The sequence below is a fragment of the Patella vulgata genome, chromosome 5 (assembly GCF_932274485.2).
Source record: "Patella vulgata chromosome 5, xgPatVulg1.2, whole genome shotgun sequence".
Classification (NCBI taxonomy): domain Eukaryota; kingdom Metazoa; phylum Mollusca; class Gastropoda; family Patellidae; genus Patella; species Patella vulgata.
In genome coordinates, this window is record NC_065883.2 from 31,988,904 (window position 1) to 32,011,696 (window position 22,793).

Here is a 22,793-nt window from a genome sequence, read left to right on the forward strand (position 1 = left end):
GAGAGTTATTGTGTCCCAAAAAGTGTGACAGACAGACGAACGAACCCATTTTAATAATCACCTGATTTCTTCGAAAGGCGGGGTACAACAATGTGAAACGTGGGTCAAAAGTCTGGAAGTAATAAACGGAAATTGCTGAAATTCAATAGGCTTCTTAGTTTTGACTTATATAAAGGATGCATATAAATTTCATACAAATCAGATAACTCTTGTCATTGGAGCGTTCACAATGTTCAACAAAGGCCATAACTCCAGAAGAAATCAACGGAAACTATTGAAATTAAATAGACCTTTTCATCGCACTGATTTAAACAACATATATCAATTTCAAAACAATCAGGTGATAAATGTAGGCTGTAGAGTGTTCACATGACACAAGAAATTGTGACGGACGGCAATATACGACCACATTTCTAAGTTCCCGTATAATAAAAAAGAACAAGCCAACAGTGAGGCTGATGACCCCCGCCAAAATCTGAAAATAAATAGATGACACATATTAATTAATAGCACATTTATGTTTTTCAAAAGTATCAAACAATCAAACTGATTATCAACCATACACTAAGTTTCATCACTCTCTATCTGATCGAATCAAAGTTATCTTGTTCCAAAGCATCATCGACCGATGAAATCCTTCAAAGCAATCACCTAATAAACACATATGCCAAGTGTGAACATTCTAGTTCGATTAGAAGGAGAGTTATTGTGTTCCAAAGTCTTGACCAATCAAATTGCTTATCGCTCTGCTTACCCTGAGCAGAAAATACCCGTTATGGTCCTATGGAACTTAGTCATGGTATTGGTGTAATAAAACTATAAACCAAATTTCAACAATCTCACTTAATTAGAACTAAAGTTATGGTGTCCCAAAGAATGCACACATCTTTTCAAAACAACAGTCATAACTTGACTCAGAATGAAGTAATATGAATGAAAGTAATATGAATCTGAGCTATTATAGCAAGAATGGTCAGCTACTTATCTAAATCTTACATAATGTATCTTTAATTAATGTCTAATAATTTAGATAACATTTCAGGCTTTAAAAAAGACATGCAATAGGCAGATTTAACTCTTGCATATATAATGTATGTTTAAGTATTTCTATCCACTACTTGCTACTTGCCTTGGTATAGCCTACCCTAAAAAAATGAACACCACCTTTTCGGTGTAGATACCCTTCCAAGTGCATTTCCTTTCGGGATCAAAGATCATTATTTTCAACTAATTTGCTAACTATGTAAGTGAAAAGGCATCAGCAATCAACTGACTACATGATTATTATGTTCAGCATCTTACTGCCCCCCCCCCCCAGCTTAGTTTTGGACCCTCCCAGAAGACAAATTCCTCAATTTAACTGCCTTCAGAACAGGAAGTAGACCATTTAAATTGGAACTATTATCTTGTAGTTCGACTAATTCTTGATTCAATACAATTTGAAAATAGAGTTTAATTAGATTTTGCAAAATTTAAGACAGATGTTTTTTTTTCCGAGTCCAACAGCCCATGGTACAAAATAAGTTGCGGAAATTAAGTCTCGATATTTTTTACAAGGTTTTGTAAATACAAAATTGAACACATTTGTTTCCACTGTAAAAGTGATAATGGTTCTTTCATAAATTATTTCCATTTGAGATTCCATTGATAATGCTAACTTCCAGTCCCTCCACATGATACAGTTTGTAGCCAAATGGGGACAGATCTCAATGTTTTGCAACATATTGTATTTTAAATATACATTATGTAAGATATAAGATACAGAGATGTTCTTTCTTTAATAGTTCAAAAATAGATGCCAACAGTGAGGCTGATGTTCCCCGCCGAAATCCCTAAATAGATAGATGACACATTAATAGCACATTTATTTTTTTTCAAAAGAATCAAGCAATCAAACTGATTATCAATTATACACTAAGTTTCAGAACTCTCTATCAGACAGAATTAAAGTTATCTTGTCCCAAAGCATCGACCAATGACATTGCTTAGTTTGAACTGTTAATCATTAAACTCAGTCAGGGCATTCACCAAATGAACATCTACATCAAGATTAAACATTCTACCTCAATTAACAGCAGTGTTATGTTCCAAAGTCCTGACCAATCAAATTGTTTATCGCTCCGTAGCCTAAGCAGAATTAACAGCAGTGTTATGTTCCAAAGTCCTGACCAATCAAATTGTTTATCGCTCCGTAGCCTAAGCAGAAAAGTCTCATCGTCAAATTTAGTCAAGGTAATGCTGTACTGAGCGCCATGGAAAACGCATCACTTTTTTCCCCAAATATTTTATTACTAGGTCGTTTTGTATGTATAATATTATGCAATACTACGAACTATTGTTTCACACAATGCTCCCAAACGCAAAAAATATCGGCCCGTGTGCAAAAATGCACGAGATGCACATGAAAAACCCAATATTCACGTGCAGCATTGTGTGTGAGCCCTTTAAAAGCATGTTTTCAACTTAATGTGCAGTACATGAACTGTGAAACGTCAATCTCAATCTGTCGTAATCTGTTGTTGGGCGTGTGAAGGAATCGAGCTAGAGATGCCGAGACTTACTGAAAATCAACGGAATGAAGCCATGGGAATGTCCAGGCGCACGTGTACAGGTCTGGCATGTCTACACGTGCTATTGCCAGACACTTCAATTGTCATCAGTCCACTATTGTAAGGTTGGTGGAACGTGTTCGAGTTACTGGATCAACACGTGACCGCCAACGTCCTGGTCCACAACCCGTTACAACCGCTACATCCGGGTCACTCATCTGCGTGACAGATTCCGCCCAGCGACGCGAACGGGTGCAGCAGTCGTCGGAAGACAAGGACCAGTAAGTGCCAACACCGTAAGACGTCTAAAGCGATGGACACACTAGCCGAATGATTCGGCCGAATCAATCGGCGCCTAAATCAAACAGGTTTGATATATTCGGCCGAATTATATTCGCCTTATTAAGAGAAGTAGGACTCCATGCACGACGACCTTATGTTGGAGCTATCCTCAGGGATCATCACCGTCAGCGGCGTTTGATATGGGCTCAAGGACACCAGACATGGTGAAGAGTAGACTGGCAAAGTGTGCTCTTGGGTGATGAGAGTCGCTTTCATCTTTATCACGCTGATGGCCGTCAACGTGTGTGGAGACGTCTTGCAGACTGCTGCGTCTTCGAAACGAATCGATGGGGTGGGGGAAGTGTAATGGTGTGGGGAGGCTACTGACATCTGTGTCGTACTTTTGGTTTTGACCCCTCTGACTTTGTACCCTTGATTACAGATTAAACATCCATAAGTGTACAAATGTGTTGTTATTGGTGTGTTCCCATTTGAATATTGTTCACAATAAGAAGCAAAATAAATAAGATACGTTTACAGGATCATTTTGTTATACGTTTTGATGCGTTTTCAATGGCGCTCAGTATATAATAAATCTACAGTATAGGCCTATTCGGAGTTTCATCACTCTCACTTAATTAAAACCATAGTTATCGTGCCCCAAGGCATCAACCAACCAATCAGATTGCTTATCTCTGCTTACCGCAAGCAGACAATGTTTATCATTGAATTCCCATCAAGGCATTCACCCAATGAACGCCTACACCAAGTTTGAAAATTCTACCTCAATTAGGAGAGTTGTTCCAAAATGTTTATCTCTCTGCTTAGTCTGAACAGAATTGATGCAGGTCATTTTTCACGTGGAGAAAGTGGTGCTATTTTTAGCACATAATAAAAACTATACACCAAATTTCATCTCTCTCACTTAATTAGAATTAAATTATCTTTTCCAAAAGCATCAACCAATCAAATTGCTTATCTCACGCAGAAAAAGCTCATCTCCGAACACCATCAAGGCATTGACCTAATAAACACCTTCACCAAGTTTGAACATTCTAGCTCAATTAGAAGTAAAGTTTTTGTGTCCCAAAAGTGTGACAGACAGACGAACACATTTTAATAGTCCCCTGCTGTCTTCGAAAGGTGGGAGACAATTTATTTAACAAGTGAAATCAGAAAAAAGTGCTCTATCAACTAGATATTCTCATAACCTATTCATATGCTTGCAATAACTCAATGCTTTCTGTGCATGTAGTAAATGAAATGAAATGGGGTTTAATGTCCTACTGTTCTGCTCCTAACCTGGGCTAATGACGGGCATACGCCATACAGTGTGCTATGAGGGAAATTTTGCCCGGACAGTGGCACTACGGCCTACTCTTATATCGAATTCCAACTGCCAAGGGATCTTTTACGTGCACGCCAATGAGTACACGGGACCTCGGTTTTTCGTCCCATCCGAACGACTAGACAGCTTTCCTTGTCAGGCCCTCCGTCCTGCATCACTGACAAGGGAGAACCATGCCGGAAAATCTGGATGAACTTTCTCGGCCAATGCAGGGATCGAACACCCGACCTCCAGGCTAGCGAGCTAGCGTCTTACCCACATGATCCCCCTGTGCATGTAGTAATGTAGTAGTAAAAATACTTTTTAAATGCAAATGACCAGCAATGTTGATTGTGCCGTGTCCCACTCCACGACTTTCATATACAGCAATAATTAGAAAGCCATTATTATTGACTTGACAATTCAAATGCAAATTGCCACCATCTTTTAAACTGTATAGATGTAAAAACAAAGATATTTCAAATTGTTTATTTGATACAAAAACATGTTATGAATCAAACTTTTTTTTACACTTCATTATTCAGTTTTATGCTGAAAATATAAATCTTTCTGCACAAGTTTTCTTACATACAACACTAGTAATATTTACTCAATTACAATTCTTAGTACCACGGTTTCTTCTTAAACAACTCATCTTTATTAGACCAATATCTATCAGGTTTAATTGTTACTGGTGATGTAACCCATTTCTTATGTCAATAAAATCACTAGGCCATGATCTTTTCTTAAAATTTTTTAATCAGTAAATGCAATTTGGTCCTGCAGCAAAACAAGAGTTATGCCCCATTCTACTCAGATTTGATTTGATTCTTCAGCAAAGACATCCACATTTTCCATTTAAGCGGTGAATAAATAGTCGCCGAATTTTATTTGGCCGAATGGGTGCACACACTAGGCGAATGCTTCACCCGATTCACAGAGTCTTCAAGCTATTCGTCATCAAGAGTATTTATGTTAAAATTGGCAGATGCATGGAACGTATTTAACAGATATGGTCCATGACAGGAGTGATATTATAATTGAAATGTTATGTGTGCATAGGATTGTTTTCGGATATATTTTGTTATTTGTCCAGAATGCTACACCATTTCACTCCAAAAATATCCATAGACCTCCCCATTCCACCTGTAAATAAAAGAAAATAAGATATGAAATTTTAGGTATAAACATTTGTACATGTCTAAGCATAATATTAATAATCTTCCATTTCCTTGTTTAGTTCAATTCAATGTAATCTTGGTGTACTCATTTCTGTAATGACCACAACTGGGAAAGTGTCACTGATAGATCTAACATCTCTGTACTGCTGAGCAAGTGTTAACAAACCATCCTAACCTTTATGTGACTGGAAATATAAATTGGCATGATGCATTTGATATTTATGAACCCCAAAATGTTAAATGGCTATGGTTTGTCTATCTCTATCAAGAACTTGGTGCTACTGCTAGCACATGTCTAAATGTACACAAGGTGATAAATCTGCGATGACAAGAAATGAAATGGGGTTTAACATCCTAATGAAGACGGATGATGGACCTAGGCGGCTACATTCATTAAATGTGTTGGTGTATAACAAAAGGGGGCAGTTTCATTATCTTAACATGTCAAACAATTCTATTATTTCCATGCACATGTAAGACATTAGAAGTGGCCCGTCCATTCGAATTTCATCCGTTCAGCATATATTGAACAAAGACATATAATTATATATTTACTACATGAAGTTATATTCCTACCTTGCTTGCCCATTTAGAGAAATGAGAACGGGGTCTGCTTTATTTTGTATAGAACATCATCCGTTTAAAATATTCCTTCTATCTGAAAAAAAAAAGGTGTAATTTTTGAATCAGATATAAAGAAGGAATATTTTTACTGGTTATCTGTTCAATTATCTTTGATGCATTAAATCCTTACATTAATATGTCAAAATTATATAAATTTGAGAGTGAAAATTATTGATATTTGTGGACTTATCAAGAACTATTTGTTAGGAGTGAGAACAAAATGTCCCCGGCATTGAAATGAAATGGCGTTTAATGGCATTTCAGCACCAACCCACGCAAATGGGTACAAGAAGTTCTAGCACTACAGGGTCATTACCAATCAAGTTGTAGAAAAAATAAATTTACAAAAGTTTAAAACAAATATCAATTACTACATTTCTCCTTTACTTTTTTCTTGATCATGAAATGTGGAAGGGGCTGTACAAATTACTTTTCAAAATACATTTGCATATAAAATTTCAGTCTGATGGTTCAAATGACACGATTTGCACAATGGCAATTCACAAGTGAATGTTATACTCAAATGTGTGGTTAAAAGCTTTAAATTTCAATATCTATACAATAGGTTACCGACAAGTTGCGTTTAACAGATTGTTATCCTGATTCTCGATATTGTCGTTCACTAGGTCGATTCGTCGATCTCCCGGCATCTCGTGTCGATCATCCCGTCGTTTCGTCAATCATGGCGTCAGCTCGTCGATCAATCCGCCGATAATCGTAGCATCATCTTCATAGTCTTCGTTTGATACTTCTTAATTAAGTAATACCATAGCCATAGTGTAAAATATACAGTATGAACTTTGACAGCTCACAACGGCTTTCTTAATATCACAAGATAAAACAAGGTCGTGAATTTTTAAAGATCTTCTTGATCTAATTTTGATAATTTATTACCGATACATCATGATAAGAACACAACATGATTACATAGATTAATAAAATGAGTTCAAATATACACTTAAAATTATGATTAGCGTTTTTTTTTTTAGATTTAAATGAAATTAGTAAAAAGTTTCTTGGATGATTTCAACACTATGTTTATTTTACAATACATGTAGATGGAGGATATACGCCCGTGACTGGATAGATATCTTCACGATCATCAGTACGGCCCGGGTACTCGGCTTTCCGGCGCTGTCATACGATCCGATCCGATGCTAGACGCAAAAAAAATGAAAAGAAATAATTTTGCAGTAATTCAAGTATTATATAATTCAAAAAAGTACAACACAATAAATTTCATGTACTGGCATAGATAAAAATCATTTCTATACAAACAAAATATTTCATGGATACAAAAGTCTGGTAGATCTAATTAAAATGACCAAAATAACCATAAATGTAAGTAATGCCAACCCGTTATCCATAAAATTATTGTTACATGCATGTAACCTTGTATTACAATACTACCAGCTTTAATGTGCGGCTAACTGGTTTTTGTCAATGTAATAAAATATTTTAGCAATTCAAACAAGCTTTTCAATGTGTAATGATCCCTTTATCATGCAAAGGTCCAATCAATCAACTAATGATGAATTTATGAACACTAATACAGATACATGTATTACAGAAAAATACCTCTAAAGAATAAAAGAACATTTTACAAAGAAAGCTGTAAATTCTCAGCCTAAATTTTGGAAGCAAAGTATATCAATATGTTTGAATACAAAATATATGCAGCATATATTTAGCATATTTTAGATTTTCAGTTAGTAATGTTCTTTTAAATCAACAAGACAGATTAACATCACATTAAGAAATATAAAAAGTACTATAAACCCTTGACTGCTAAATGGAACTGTTTGTGTCAAAGCTATGTGTAACGACTGCCATTTGTTACAAGACGACCAGCTCCACATTGCAGCCAAGGGTGAGTACTTTATAGTGTTACTATACAAATGTAAAGATGAAGTGATAAAGGAACTGTCTTATTTTATCTATACTCCCTTTAAAGAGCCATCAGAATGTTTGAGATTTTGTCCAATTTGTATGCATAAGATTTTTTTTAATCGCTAAGATGCCGATGTTTCAAAATTCAGCCTGAATTGTAAACATAAGAGTTTTCAAGAAGTAGAGTAAAAGCTCAACAAAATCCTTTATAATAATAAGCTATTGTTTAGATTGTCAATAATTAGGTTAGTCTAGGGCAATTTTGTACTCATTATTTAAATTTAACTAAAATTTATTTTAATGTATACAGTTCTAATGTCTCTGTAAGTGCAAGCATGCAGATTTGGCATATAGGAGAGAACTATTCTAATTGAACCACACAAAAAGTTGTCACAATCTCTTTATAACATTACACACCCCTTATCCCAGCAAAATACTATCAAGGAAATGCTCGATTCATTTTTTTTTCTTTACATGTTTTGATGAAATGAAAGTGTAGGATCTCACTTGACGAGATTGGTACATTCAAGCCAGATGTTAGAAATGAGAAAATGAATATTTCTACCGCATTTGGCATTTACATATAATTATTGATGTTAGAAATAGACCAATTTATCCATGAACCTTCATTAGCTAAATAATCAGAATATTAGTTATGTACCAGCAAAAACACATGTTGACAATTTCTTAGATATTATGCATGATGCTATGATAAGGCCTGTCATGACATTTCAGGTATATCATCATGCTCCACATAAAATTTGTGTATTAGAAGCAAGTACATTTCTTTAAAGAGATTCCATGTTTAACTACTGGTATTTGTTTCATAGTTAGATAATTAAGGTTCATCCATTAACATGCACCAAAAGGGGTTTGCAATACATTATTATTAAGAACATCATTTCCAATTACAAACTGTGATTGTAGATATGTCAAGAAATTTACAAATAATTTACATTATATTTTGAATTTCTGATTTAAAGTACACTGATAAATTAAGATAAAAGTTGTGGCTCTTGGAATTTTGTTCCATAATGGTAATTTCAAACCCCTACTTGCATGTAAATTACAAGATTATGTACATCTTGGCAATATCATATAATAATTCCCGGTATGTCAAATAAAAATATAAAAGGAAATTATTTAGACTTTTTCCAAAACAGATGGCTTTGAAGCAGTAGTTACATGAGAATAGTTTGATGTAAAATAACTTGTGATTATAATATAATGTTGCCAAAACAGCCAAGTCATATACTGTACATAGTATTCCATACAAACAAATGAGTTGACAATTCAGCTAATACACACACACACTAACTTTATACATCTTACCTTCTATCAAAAGAGTCAGTTGTGAAATCCCTGAAAACGGACAAAATGAATAAAGACTTTACAAAAATTATAGTAGGTCGTTCTTGATTTACTACTCTTTACTGTTATTCAAAGGCCAGAAAATGACACTTTGCATATGTACATTTAAATAGGATGTGCTCCTTGATTTGGTTGAAAAAAGGGTTTAATTATGTATCTTGAAATTGAGTTTTATCAATAACTCTTGTCACAGATTACCAAAGTCTCTTCTGATTTTGTCTTATGAATTTCAAGTATATGTGCCTCCCAATCCCATTTTATTGGTATGATTTAGTGGCGTAACGCAAATTTAGCTCATGACAAAAATTTAGCGTATGAATTACTAACTCAGTTATAGAGAGGAGCAAGAGGTAAAACCACCAAAGTTTATGTAGGTAATTTACCTGAAGGGACTACTAAAGAGGATCTTAGTTCTATGTTTGAAAGTTATGGTATTATAGTAGAGTATGATGTTATTAGAAACTATGGCTTTGTGGTAAGTAAACATTGAATGGTAATTTATGGGTAGACCATAATTCTTGAATGTCATTGTGTGATTGAGCACATTAAAATTTTGTGAGAAATATAGTTTTCCTGAAGGTAGTAGACTTTATCAATGCAGCAAAACAGATTTAGTTTTTTTTTTGTTTTTTTTTTTTAACAAAATTACTGATTATAATTCTATAGAAGTTTATACAAAGTTAACTGTACAATTCTCCATTTCAAAATTTAACCATTGGTTTAATTTATAGAAATCATAATTCTGATTTGTTTTCAAACTCTTTCATATTATTCCCCAAAAAAATAATGTTAATTGATTTTTGTCTTACATTTTAATTCTAATAAAAGTTGAAACCACTTGGCAAAATGTTTAAAATAGGAGCACTGTTACAATTATTAATGTAATAAAAATAAAAGTACAGAATATCATACATACTTACTCATCATAACCTCCAGACTGGGAATAACCTGGTGCAGATCTATAATAAAATTTAACTCTTTCAATACATTGTCACACCGATCTCTTTACAAATTAGAACTGTTTTTTTTTTAAATGAACATATATCAATATAAAATCAATAAATCTAAGGACCCTTTTTTTAATCTTATAATCTGGACAATATTTTTAATTCTGTAGGCAAGAAATTTTACTTGAATGATCTCATTACATTTGCAATGAAAGATTAATTTAAGCTATGCAGTATACCAATTTATAGATAAAATACATAATATGTACATACCCTCCTGGTCTTCTGCTGTAATACTCTGGCGGAGGTCGGCCATAACCCTCTCTCTCTCTTCCTCTGTAATACATACTTTCTCTACCATAACTCTCTCTAGTTACTGGTGGTCTTCTATCATAAGGCGATTCGTAAGGCCTGTATCTATCACCAGGGTAAGGGGGTCGTGCATATGGTTCTCTGTAGTAATCATCATAGGGATCACCATAAGATCCACCCCGATAGGGTTCACGTCCATAGGGTGGTCTACCATAGGGATCACCTCGTCTGCCTCCCCCACCTCCTCCTCGCCTAATAAAAATAATATCAATTTTTATCTTTTAACCCGAGTAAAAGGTAGGTTGCCAGGCAATGAAACATACACCCACAGTAGCTAAGTTGCCCTGGCAGTCAACAAGGGTTGTCACATATTTTTTCTTTTTGTCAGTAAGAACATTTACAACACATGAAAATCTGATTAAGTAATTATCAAAAATCATTAGAATTTGTTTTGATTGTTTGTCTCATGACCGTAAACAATTTATATAAACTTTAGCCTCTAGAGCCTAAACAAGATTTTTCAAAGTGATCAAGGGTCATAACTCTGGCAATAATTATTGGAAATTGCTGAAAATAAATAGACTTCTTCGTCTCATGATCTTAAACACTGTATAAATTTCAAGTCAATTGGATATTAACTTTAGCCGCTAAAGCATCCACAATTGCTTGTGGATGCCGGACTGACGACAATATACGACCATATTCATGATTTCCAGCCAGGACTTGCTTTATACTCTAAATTATAATAATGTAATTTGTTCTATATAACTCAGTATCTAGAACAATGACCGTCATAAAAAATATATCCATTTAGTTACATCCAGAAAAAGTTTAATTTTATGTATTCAAAACTGGATTACTTACATGTCCGATGGACAATCTCTTCCCCTGAAAAAATGAACAGGATAAAAGTTATTGGTGATTTAGTTATGATACTTTGAACCAAATAAAAAAAACCCCAGACACAATGTACATTCTATTAATGAATAAACAAGGTTATAAATACTATTCTGAACTAAAAGTCAGACTGACTGAATTTGCTATTTACACATGTAAGGAAATCAGAATAGTAGAAATTAGAATAGTAATTATATCTTTAACATTATTGATGTATATATGATGAAGCTTAAATGGAAAATATAATCAGATTTTATATATGTTTCTTAATATGTCGAATACCATGAAAGATTAAAATACACACCAGTGACCAAATCTACCACATTTGAAACAGCCATCTTTGTTGCCCATTCCTGGCTTCTGTCTCATTTTGCTGTTGGATATTTCCACACGTAGAACATTACCCTGGTATTTAGTACCATTTAATTTTGTTGATAAACGAGCCTGGTCTTCTGTAGCAAAATGCTGAAAAAAGGAAATGTTTGTCAAGAACATAAAATGAATGGGGGGAGTGGGGGAGGCAGATCTAATTCGATACATATGTAAAATTACAGAAACCCTAAACAAATATATATTCAGGAATTAACCATATATTAACATATTTTTGTGACTGTTTAGCATGATATTTTATATAATTACATTTGTACTTGAAAATGATAAAAGAACACTTGTCAAAATTAGATGTACAATAAACCAGTGATTGTATTTCATATAGATTGTCATGTTTTTAATGTGCTCAATCACACAATGACATTCAAGAATTATGGTCTACCCATAAATTACCATTCAATGTTTACTTACCACAAAGCCATAGTTTCTAATAACATCATACTCTACTATAATACCATAACTTTCAAACATAGAACTAAGATCCTCTTTAGTAGTCCCTTCAGGTAAATTACCTACATAAACTTTGGTGGTTTTACCTCTTGCTCCTCTCTATAATATAAGTAATAACACAAATGATAAACAACAGTTACACTGCAGACAAATTGGGGACACAGGAGTGAATTTGTGAAAGACAGCCATGGAAAGCTTGGAATATACCAACATAACTTTGCTCAAAAATGACCTTCAAGATAACGAAGCGTACGCCCACAGCCACTAAATCGTCTGGGCAAGAGTTGTCGGTTTGAATTTAAACAGTCGTTCATTTAAAATTAAATCAATAAATGGCAGACCAAGCTAACGTTTACCGTTAGTCGCTGATGTCACTACCGGAAACTGGTGATGGAAGGCCTGCCAAGCGAGTCTACCATAGCCATTGAGCATGTTACTTGACAATCGAGAATACACGTATGTGAGTGGAGTTATCGTCTGCCAATCAAATAATTGACAATTCTCATAGACGGTGCAGACACAATTGATGCCTATTTCTAGTCCAAACTTCCAACAGTGACAATTCCATTCAGAACAAAGTAATTTGACTGAAATTTTCAACATTTTCATTTTTTATCATCGATTTTTGATTTATTATAGCAAGAATGGCCAACTCTTTATAAACTCTTAACTAATGTATCTTTAATATTATGGATTTAGCTATTCAGGTTATCAAAGTCAGACTGCCAGACAACGAAACATAAGCCTTCAGTTGTCGTCCAGGCAGTCAACAAGTTTTTTTCCTTTTGTCAGTAATACCCGGTAACCCATGAAGTAATTAATCAGAAAACATTAGAATTTGTTTAGATTGTGTCTCATGATCTTAAACAATTTATATGAACTTTAGCCTCTAGAGTGAATGAATAAAATGGAGTTTTAGCCTCTAGAGTGTCCACAATATTTTTCAAAGTGATCAAGGGCCATATCAATATGCTTCCTTGACTCAAGACCTTAAACACTGTAATTTTTTTTTTAACCTATGCAACCGAACCATGACCAGTTTGAGTTAATCAAGTATCTTTTTTCTTCAAAAATCTTAATTAGCTGATGAAAGTCGGCTTCAGCCACTTGATGTTTGATAAGGCCGATTGATTAAAGAATGAACTGGCCCTACGGTATCATAAATCGATCTACATTCGGCTAAATTACAACAGGTTAATTATTACTGTCTCTAACTCAATATCTCAATTTCAATCAAAATTGATATTTTCATGTATTTTGCCTCTTGTTCAAAATTAGATAACATGCATTCTGACTCATTTTGACATACTGAGTCAAATATTAATGTGATATGAGTGTTTAAAAGTGATTTATATTCAATTTTTAAAAACAATCTTTTAATTTCTAATCAATTATGTTCTGTGAATAGGTGAAATACACCAACAGTGAAAACTGAACAGCAGTCATTTACACATACTTCCTCCATTCTACACGTTTTAGTTATTATTTTGTCGTTTATGGATCAGATATTACTAATGACATTCGCATTGTCTTGTAGGATAATATTTTTCTTTGTTCACTGCAAATGACGCCCGAAACAATAGAATACACAACTCGTGTATTGATTATAAAATATTCATTATGTCTTAAATATTGGAATTATCATCCCATATTTTCAGGGCAAAATAACATCAGTATTGATTTTAAATGGTCATCTGGCATAGCCAAAAAAAAAAAATGGTTACGCAGAGTTTAACCCTGCAACCATTTGTCTGGTTACGTCAAAATTTGAAATTTTGTGGCCTGCTGTTCTAATAACATTTTTGCAGAACCAAACTTTGTGGTTGCTTGTGAATGCTACATGTCATTGTTTGTCAACTTTAAAAACAGTTATTTTCAGTTGATAATAATAACTTACAGATCCCTGAACACTTCTTGAAACTTCAACTTTTAAATTTCTTCCCATAAAATCACTTCCATTTAAAGCACTAACAGCTGCCTTGGCTGAATCTTCACTCTCAAAGTGCTAGAAGAAAATTGTTAAAAACATTTAAACATAAGCTTAAATAAGAAAATTACTGTTACTTTCACACCGTCTCACACATTTGATTTCACAAAGAGTGACTACCCCGGTCAATGAAGTGATCCCAGTTCCTTAAGATTTTTAGGCCTGGTTTCTCCTTTAGTCAGAGGCAAGGTACAGTGTCTTGTTCAGTTTGAATCTGACGAGTCTGTGGAAACACTGGTGTCCACATTAATTTTTCCCCACCACACGTCTTGGCTTATGCCAGTTTTCATTAGATGATGCGAAAAGTAAGGATGTAACGAGTCAAAAAAAATTGAACCGGTTAACCGATGGGCAAAAAACCGACCGTGACCGGTCAACCGATTCACTTTTTAGTTGCGGAGTTATTAATCGCCGGACCGTACGCAGGATTAAAGTTTACTTTTTCACACTGTTTAACTTCGTTTTGAATATAAGAAGAGTTTATTTATTGCAGCTTATTTTGTTTTTCATTCAAATTTCTCGGAAGGAAACATTGCGTCGTCTAACAGTCAAAAAGGTCATGGTCTCACGTGGTCGTCACTCGCCCAGTAGCACATGCCGTTGTGTGACAGATCGGAAAATTGATACAATATTATTAGTGTTCGACCCGTTATAAATATAGGAATATTCTATGGCCCCACCTACCTCCATCTCAATGTGCAATGTTATAATGTAATCCATTAATAAAATATTTAATTCGACGTCTTTATTCGCGCGCACGGCATTACTTTCATTTTCATACGCATTTAATAGTCAACCTGTAGTCAAGATTACCCAGCCCGAAGATACAACGCAATAAGTCGCTCTTTTCTGGGGAGTCTTAGATCACGGTCAAAACATTATTATAACTTACATAATTTATATTTATAAATATTGCCGTATTAAAAGCTAATACTATAAAATTTGTATGTTTACCACACGTGACTGAACATGTGACCCAATCGAGCCAATGAAATGACGAAAAGATTATACCATTTGGCCACATGCCAGAGGGACGAAAGATACTTTGTTTACGGCATAATTTTTCTACTACGTTTTCGAGCAGCGAACACGACCGTTTTATTACCGGGAAATTTTTGTATCAACGTGTAATATGAACAAGAGAGCCTGGGCTAATGCTAGTTTACTACTAGGTCGATATACACTGACATTGTTATATAGAACGAATAACGGTCACAGGAATATCGAACCGGTCTGGTTGCAGAACCGAACCGTAACCGGTCAACCGAGTAACCGTTTACATCCTTAGCGAAAAGACAGGTTGTTCAACGGTAAAACCCCCAGTTCATTTTTTTTCAAATATCTACAACTACAAGCTTATGTGATTGTTATTTTTATATTTTCTTATCAAACTTGCATAGTTGAAGAACTGATTATATAGCCAAATTGAAATGAAATGGGGTGTAACGTCCTACAATTAATTATAACCCATGTTCTTACCACAAAACCATAGTTTCCTATAATAGCACATTCTGTAACTGTTCCATATTCATCAAACAAAGACTGAAGATCATGCTTTTCAACATTTTCTACTAAATTCCCTACATATAACTTTGTAGGCATTTTTGTTGTCTGAAAAATACATAAAAGAGGAGAGTGTGAGCTTAAATTATAATGAATGTAATTTTAAATGAGATCGTTGACCTGATTCCGGCTTCCTTTCATTTTAGGGTTAGAATCTTGAATGGGACTCTTGGAGTGACATCAAACATGAATTGAAGATAACAGAACATTTCGGGCTGACGACCTTTCAGATTTAAAACAATGTCCTCGACGTTTCAAATTCGGGAGCAAATTGAAAGAAAAGGTTGATCAAAAAAGTCAAATCAGTTAACAATAAACCCAAAACCATGTTATAAAAATAACATGCCGGTAACATTGACCATTTGTCAAATACTATAAATAATAGAACTGACAATGATCAAAGTGATATAATTAAAGCTGATAAACCGATAATGCCAATGTTATTGCAGTATGTGCAAAGAAATCTTATGGTTTGTTGATTGCAATTATTCTGTCTAACTCAAGACATTTAGGCTTTCAAAGTTTCACAATCATAAAAACATTGTCGCGAGCAGTCAGTCGAGCTTCTTTAATATTTGATAAAAGAAAAACAACGAAGTAACAAATTTTCAACAATGTTTTATTTAATCATCATTTATTATTGTCCGAAACCTTGTTATTATGACATCCGTACAGTTAAGTCCGAAAAGTCATCAGACTGTCTGAAAAGTTGTGCCACCGAATTGAATGTCATGCAAGTTACTGCAATTTTTTTTAATCGTTAATTTCTACTTGAAAATACTTTAGTGTTGAATTATCATGAATTTGCAGGCCTCGAAATGTTTAAAAAAAAGCTACCTGTAGCGACAGGTAGTTTTTCTTCATACCTGTCTTTTCAGTAAATTACCTGTCACTCTCAATTATCAAACTCAAAGACTAATCACATCACACTAGGGCTGTACGATATTGCAAAAAGGGACGATATCGATATTGGCATTTTTTTCAACGATATAGTAAAATATCGCGATATTTAATAATAATGTCATTTTGCTATTAAATAAATTAAATATAAATGCATTAAAGCTGACTACAGTGTGAGTAAGAATTGTGGGTAAGAATTGCTTTATTCAATCATAGGCCTACACTTTAAACGTTGCTTTTTTTATAATATAGATTTATTAAAATGAACAAAACATCCTTTTTTGATAAAAACATTTCAATGCTTTTTAACACAATAACAGGAGACATTACTTATGCAAGTACATATAATTAAATTAAATACAACCACTGATGTTTAAAAAGCGTCTGCTTGTGACCTTGAGTAAGAAAATTCTCAAATATCACGTGCAGTGGAAGTAAGTAGATGTGGTCTTCAAGTCTTGTATTGTAAGTTCAAACAGTTTAACAAATACTAAATGATCCGGACTATCTTCCATTCAAGCATTCGATTGGCTGCGGTTGGCCTAACAGTGACAGTAATCTATTTATAGATCGTTTTATTCTTGCTTTCAGAAATTAAGTTGCGTAGAGTTTTCTTAAAATATTCGTTTTTTAAAAATATGACAACCTATTTATAGCCGGGTAATTAGCCATGGTAGTGGGAAACTTCAGGCGTTTAGTAGCAACAACTGACAATTTATTGTCGACTAAAAACAAAGTAAAAGTAACGCATACACGATGTAGTGAAAAACGGCTGCGGACACTGCGCAAGTGTTTTCAACATTTAACGATTCTCAAAACATTAGTTTTATTATAGTTTATTGCCGTTGGCTAATTTCCACTGCTGTATAGTGTATTATCTATTTTTATGATAATTTTTTTCGATATTTGAAGTTTTTGGCGATATTCGATAAACCACTTTATCGACGATTTTTGGCCACCTGATATCGTAGTTGGGTCTGAAAATACCATATCGCGATAAATGACTATATCGAGAATATCGTACAGCCCTACATCACACATATCCATACATGTAGGTACACACGCACGTGGTTAGGTCTTTGACGTACATTGCTCTATATAAATATCGTAATATGAAACCTTTTTATTTCTTCGACATCGGATAGCCTAAAAGTTCTTGAAAGTCGGCGAATCTGCTTTGGCTCAGCGACTCGAAGATTCATACAATTCTATCATCCGTATCCAAGTGAATTCCGCAAAGTATCATGGTACCACACTTCCGTACTAAATCGAATACTTCACCGTTGAGTTGTAGAATTCAGATTTTAAAATATCCGTAATAAATTGAATATCAAAACACAATTCACACCTGTGCATGGCACCGTATTTACATCAACTGCGTGCGAAGGACATAACGCCACCTGGAATTCCCTTCTCACATATCCGGACTATATTTACCTACAAATTATATTTATATATGAAATATTTTTACGACCTGATTTTTTGATTTTGTCAAATTGTCTTATAAATTATTCATAGCCTTTATGGAAATTGTTTAAAACTTTTTACATGATTAAATACACCAAGCAACGAGCCGTGTGCATTTCCATTCCAACCACTACTATATTTACTGTGGTGTCGTTACGGTAGAATTTATTTAGATATAATACTCCATAATGCTATAAACTAGTGTCAAGTAGATGAAAACAAGCGTGGATGGTGTGAAATTCATTGATATAAAATTGTCTACTTCCAAACTGTGTGAGTAACTGTAACTACGACAGAGCGAAATGTAAACAGTGCAAATGGCGGCATTTCGCAGTATTTCCGTGCTTAATTCTTGCATTTAGAAACAAATAATTAAATGTACGTGACGTGGACGTGAGTATTGTGGTCAATTTACTGAACATCAAGTAAAATTAAGTCCACCTGTCGCAAGCGACAGGTAGTTTTATTTGCTACGTGTCAGACGAAAAAATCGTCTATCGGCGAAAGTAGACAGGCGAACATTTCGAGCCATGAATTTGTGTCAGATATGGCGAGAGATGGTTCCTTTTGGCAAAAAATAAAGAATCACAGTGAAAAATAAAGAATAACTGAAAAATAGAAGGTAAGGATTCCAAAAAAGCCTTTTAGAACAAAGATGGAGAAGAGCGGTATTTTCATATTGCAGCTATAGGGTCAGGGATAACAATGGTTCAACTACTGATGTCTTCTGTCTTGCTCCAGCCACATAGTGGATCGTTCTAAGCAGGGACGTAAAAAAACAACAAATTGAATCCACTAGCCCAGGGCTAGTAGTCTACTGTCAGACACTAGCTCAGCAATAATTTCCACTAGAAGCTTTAATATTTGTCTGCATGTAAAATAAAACTTAATAGTAGTTGGGAATGCCGAAGTTTGCACAAAATTCTCATCCCTTGCACACAGTCATAGTACATGAACATCAGGGATTCTATAATTTTTAGTTGGGGTTAATAGAGGCAAGAATTAGGTCTCAATAAGCTTTCATTCCCTCTGACTTCAACTACAAATATTTCTATGTTATATAGCATGTGTTCTGAATACAAAAAAATATGTACACCTCGCTATTTGTCATTTAATTCCTGTACAGAATTCAAATTCGTGTTAATAATATTCATACGATAGAAGATAGAATAGAATTGACGGGCCCGTACCTGCTTCAATTCCACATCAATAATATTCCTCCAAATTTACGTGTCTTTGTTTATACGGCATAAAATGAAAGCATAGTTTGTGATATCGAAATATCGTTCATTTATACGGCAGAAAATGAAAGCATAGTTTGATGTCGAAACATTGTTTGTCTTCTTTATAACAGAGTATTTTAAAATTACATCGGCGTAGTATCGACACCTGTATGGCCTCCATGTTATCGTCATTCGCCCATGTGACGCATTTTTTTCCCCCGCTAAAAAGAACCATTCTAGTTAGTGATGTAGAAAGCAATGAGAACTTGCGCGCAAGTTCCATTGTAGCTGCGAAGGTGTTTGTCAAACGGAGAAAAAATTAAACTGGTGTGTTTTAGCATTGGACAAAATAAAAGTGGGATGTTTTACAGCTTATTTCTCTATATCACTAATTTAATTCACAAACTATAAAAAAATCAGCAGTGAAAGGGCACTAGTTAGTCCTGGACTAGCACAGCCAAGTAGATCATTAGCATTTTTGGTAGCCTCGGGGGGGGGGGGGGGGGGGGGGGCATACTATATACCGGAAAACAACCGGAAAACACCATTTTATACTGAATACCGGAAAACACTAAATACCGGAAAACATCCTAAATACCGGAAAACACCCTAAATAGGTAACCCGGAGCCTGGTCCTCTGTGTTCGGTTTTGGACCAAGTGAGTGCCGATGAAGGAAGGTCAAGGTCATTACGATGTTCGTTTTACAAATAGGCCCCCCCCCCCCACCAAAAAAAATAAATAAAAAAATTTCCGATTTTTTTTCTCCAAAATTTTTTTGATGCCTATTATGTTTTGAATGTTTTAAAAGACGCAATCAGTCTACCTCCATCATTGACCATATTTTATTTTGTATTTTAATTTTAGTTTTCAGTAAATTTCAGCAGATTTAAGTGTTTTAGTATTTCAGTAGATTAAACACTGCCCTCAGAGGGCCCCATTATATGCCGGTTGCGCCGGTCTCCTGATTCTTACCAGTAACGCTGGCATCAGGGTGGTACGAATTAGTGGAAGGCACGACTAGGCCAACTCCTCTCTAGGTAACAAAAATCGCATCATAAAACAGCAAGTATCATCAAAAGCGAGTTAATAAATTTCTGAATAGTTCGAGTCGAAGTTCCAGGTTTAACCGCTATGTGTCCTAATCACCAAACGAAATGGATGCCATGCAATTCTCGGACAGGCTGTAATCTGAAGTGTCTACCCTTTCCAAGAGCTATCCATCTGAGCTTACTTTCATTCCAGGGTCAAATATAATCACTTGAACCATAATAATATTCAACATATTCCGAGGGCCGCACACAGGATTTTTTTCTGGATTACTTTTCGAGCTTTTTTCCCCAACTTGTTGACCAGTTTTCCTTGAGAAAACCCCAACTTTCGCCCAATTGTCCATGAGAAAACTACATATTCTATCTTACTGCATTGACGAAGTGGTAAGCTGGACGTCTGTGAAAAGGGTTGATCGATAAATTTTCAAGGAAGCAATTGTTGTTTTTGTTTGTGAAATAGAGGACTCTAGCCGATGAGGCTAATATCCCCCCCGAGATACTCAGGCAACCAATTTGTTTTATGTACTACTATCGTAATAAAACATTACTATGTTAACCACTTCCAGGTGGCTGAAGACTTACACCGGCGCGCTCTCTAAAAAAATCTCGGGCACAGTTTACTCTTCTAATTTTTCCGGTAGCTATTTAGTAACCCCCGGAGTTTGGTCCTCGTGTGTGGTTTTTGACCAGGTGAGCGCTGATGAAATAAGTTCATTAACATACAAGCGTGCGATCGCCCACGGTCAAAGAAAAATTTCTTTTCAGATTTTCTTTTAACAATTTCTTCTCACAAATTTCTCTATTTTTCCAGTATTTTTCTCTGTAAAATTATTTTCTACCGAATGTTTTTTTGTAAAACCAATTTTTTGGAAATTTTTTTTTTTTGGGACAAATTTTTTTTCGTCAAAAAAATTGGGGAGAAAAAAAAATCGGAAATTTTTTTTTGGGGGGGTGGGGGGCTATTTGTAAAACGAATATCGTAATGACCTTGACCTTCCTTCATCTGCGCTCACTTGGTCCAAAACCGCACACAGAGGACCAGACTCCGGGTTACTTATCATAGGTGTTTTCCGGTATTTAGGGTGTTTTCCGGTATTTAGTGTTTTTCCGGTATTCAGTATAAAATGGTGTTTTCCGGTATTCAGTATAAAATGGTGTTTTCTGGTTGTTTTCCTGTATATAGTATTGCCAGCCTCGGGCTAGTGGATTTTTACATTTTGATGACAAAAAAATTACTGACTTACAACTCCCTTAATTTCCAATTAAACCGACCCCAAACTGTACTGTACACAGCTTAACATAAAATATAATAAACCAATTCCCGTTGAAATAAAGGTGAAACCTTACTGCATAATTATAGGCCTATGATGTGATAAGACCCATCCGCGACGCGAACTTTTTGTCCATTTTAAAATGGCCGCTGAACCAGAATTAGAACACGCAAGTGATTTAACATCACCTCAAAAATACAAAAAAACTGTTTGGTACAGCAAGATACTACTACTCTTCACTATTTCTAACTTAATTACTTTTTCCATGCAAAACTCTTCACTATTTCTAACATAATTACTTTTTCCATGCAAACTGTGATGATAAGTGTTGAAAATTTTGCAATTGAACCCAATTTTACTTACGCAAGGGCTTGAACTAAATATCTATTGTAGCCGTAAATATGATAATTATCACCGCTAAAAATTGCAACTAGGCCATGGACGGATGTGTAGGGTCAGCGGAAAGGGTGAGACCGTGACTCGGGTCCGATCATAGACTGTTCCTAAAGCCTAGGCCTATGACAATGAAAAAGACAACACCAATGTCGGTTATATTGTTTCCACAAACAATAAGACAACATGATTGATTCTCATATTTCATTTGACCACGGCACAAAATTATTTTAATCGACTAATTGAATTACTATTCTTACCAAGATTTCATGAAATTTAGAATTTAGAAGAGAATCTCACAAAAAGTAACTAGATTTACAGTGCATAAGCTTTTCTCCTTCTAATACATTACCTGGGATGCAACAAAACTAAATGCTTAAGGGTTTTAGCCTTACCAAGTTAAGAATTGCTGAATAAATGAACGGTAAAATTAAATAATACCTTATCTCCGCACGAGACAAAATTGTGCTTTGCAAATGGACGCTTCAGCCCCAAGTCTTGATTGCCCAGTAGCAGTGGCAGGAAAATTTATGTTCGTGCGTGCGCATCAGTCCACAGGGACTTTTGAATTCGACCACTTTTTGTCAACAAATAATATTTTTTTCTATATTTGGTTATAAAGGGACATAAGAAAACTGTATGAAGTGCTATGATATTGGAGTATATTTTACAATGAAATATTTGTTATGTATTATTTAAATTTTATTTTAATCATCTCA

The 22,793-nt window shown here is 34.8% G+C and overlaps 1 protein-coding gene across 5 annotated transcripts; it reads right to left on the reverse strand.

Annotated features, from left to right (window-relative positions):
• Positions 1-4,633: 4,633 nt before the first annotated feature.
• On the reverse strand, positions 4,634-22,597 carry LOC126822305 (RNA-binding protein lark). 5 transcript variants are annotated; one of them, XM_056101096.1, is made up of 11 exons: positions 22,516-22,597; positions 15,687-15,818; positions 14,118-14,225; positions 12,182-12,319; positions 11,685-11,845; positions 11,348-11,371; positions 10,445-10,735; positions 10,145-10,183; positions 9,186-9,215; positions 5,916-5,997; positions 4,634-5,304 (listed from the first exon to the last, which is right to left on the reverse strand). In XM_056101096.1, exons 2-10 carry the CDS (start codon positions 15,807-15,809, stop codon positions 5,994-5,996), a joined length of 918 nt encoding a protein of 305 aa, XP_055957071.1. In that variant the 5' UTR covers positions 15,810-15,818; positions 22,516-22,597; the 3' UTR covers positions 4,634-5,304; positions 5,916-5,993. The 5 variants fall into 5 exon arrangements, with proteins under 5 accessions (XP_055957071.1, XP_055957072.1, XP_050407063.1 ...); XM_056101097.1 differs by having other exon boundaries at positions 10,141-10,183; XM_050551106.1 differs by lacking the exons at positions 4,634-5,304; positions 5,916-5,997 and adding an exon at positions 6,813-7,120.
• Positions 22,598-22,793: the final 196 nt, after the last annotated feature.

Bases quoted from the DNA above. Each gene is read 5' to 3' on its own strand.
- LOC126822305 (XM_050551106.1), bottom strand. From the start codon at position 15,809: ATGCCTACAAAGTTATATGTAGGGAATTTAGTAGAAAATGTTGAAAAG. The intron at 9,216-10,144 runs GTAAGTATGTAT...GTCCGTTTTCAG, and splicing joins CAGTCTGGAGGTTATGATGA to GGATTTCACAACTGACTCTT. The intron at 7,121-9,185 runs GTAAGATGTATA...TTTTGCGTCTAG, and splicing joins ACTGACTCTTTTGATAGAAG to CATCGGATCGGATCGTATGA.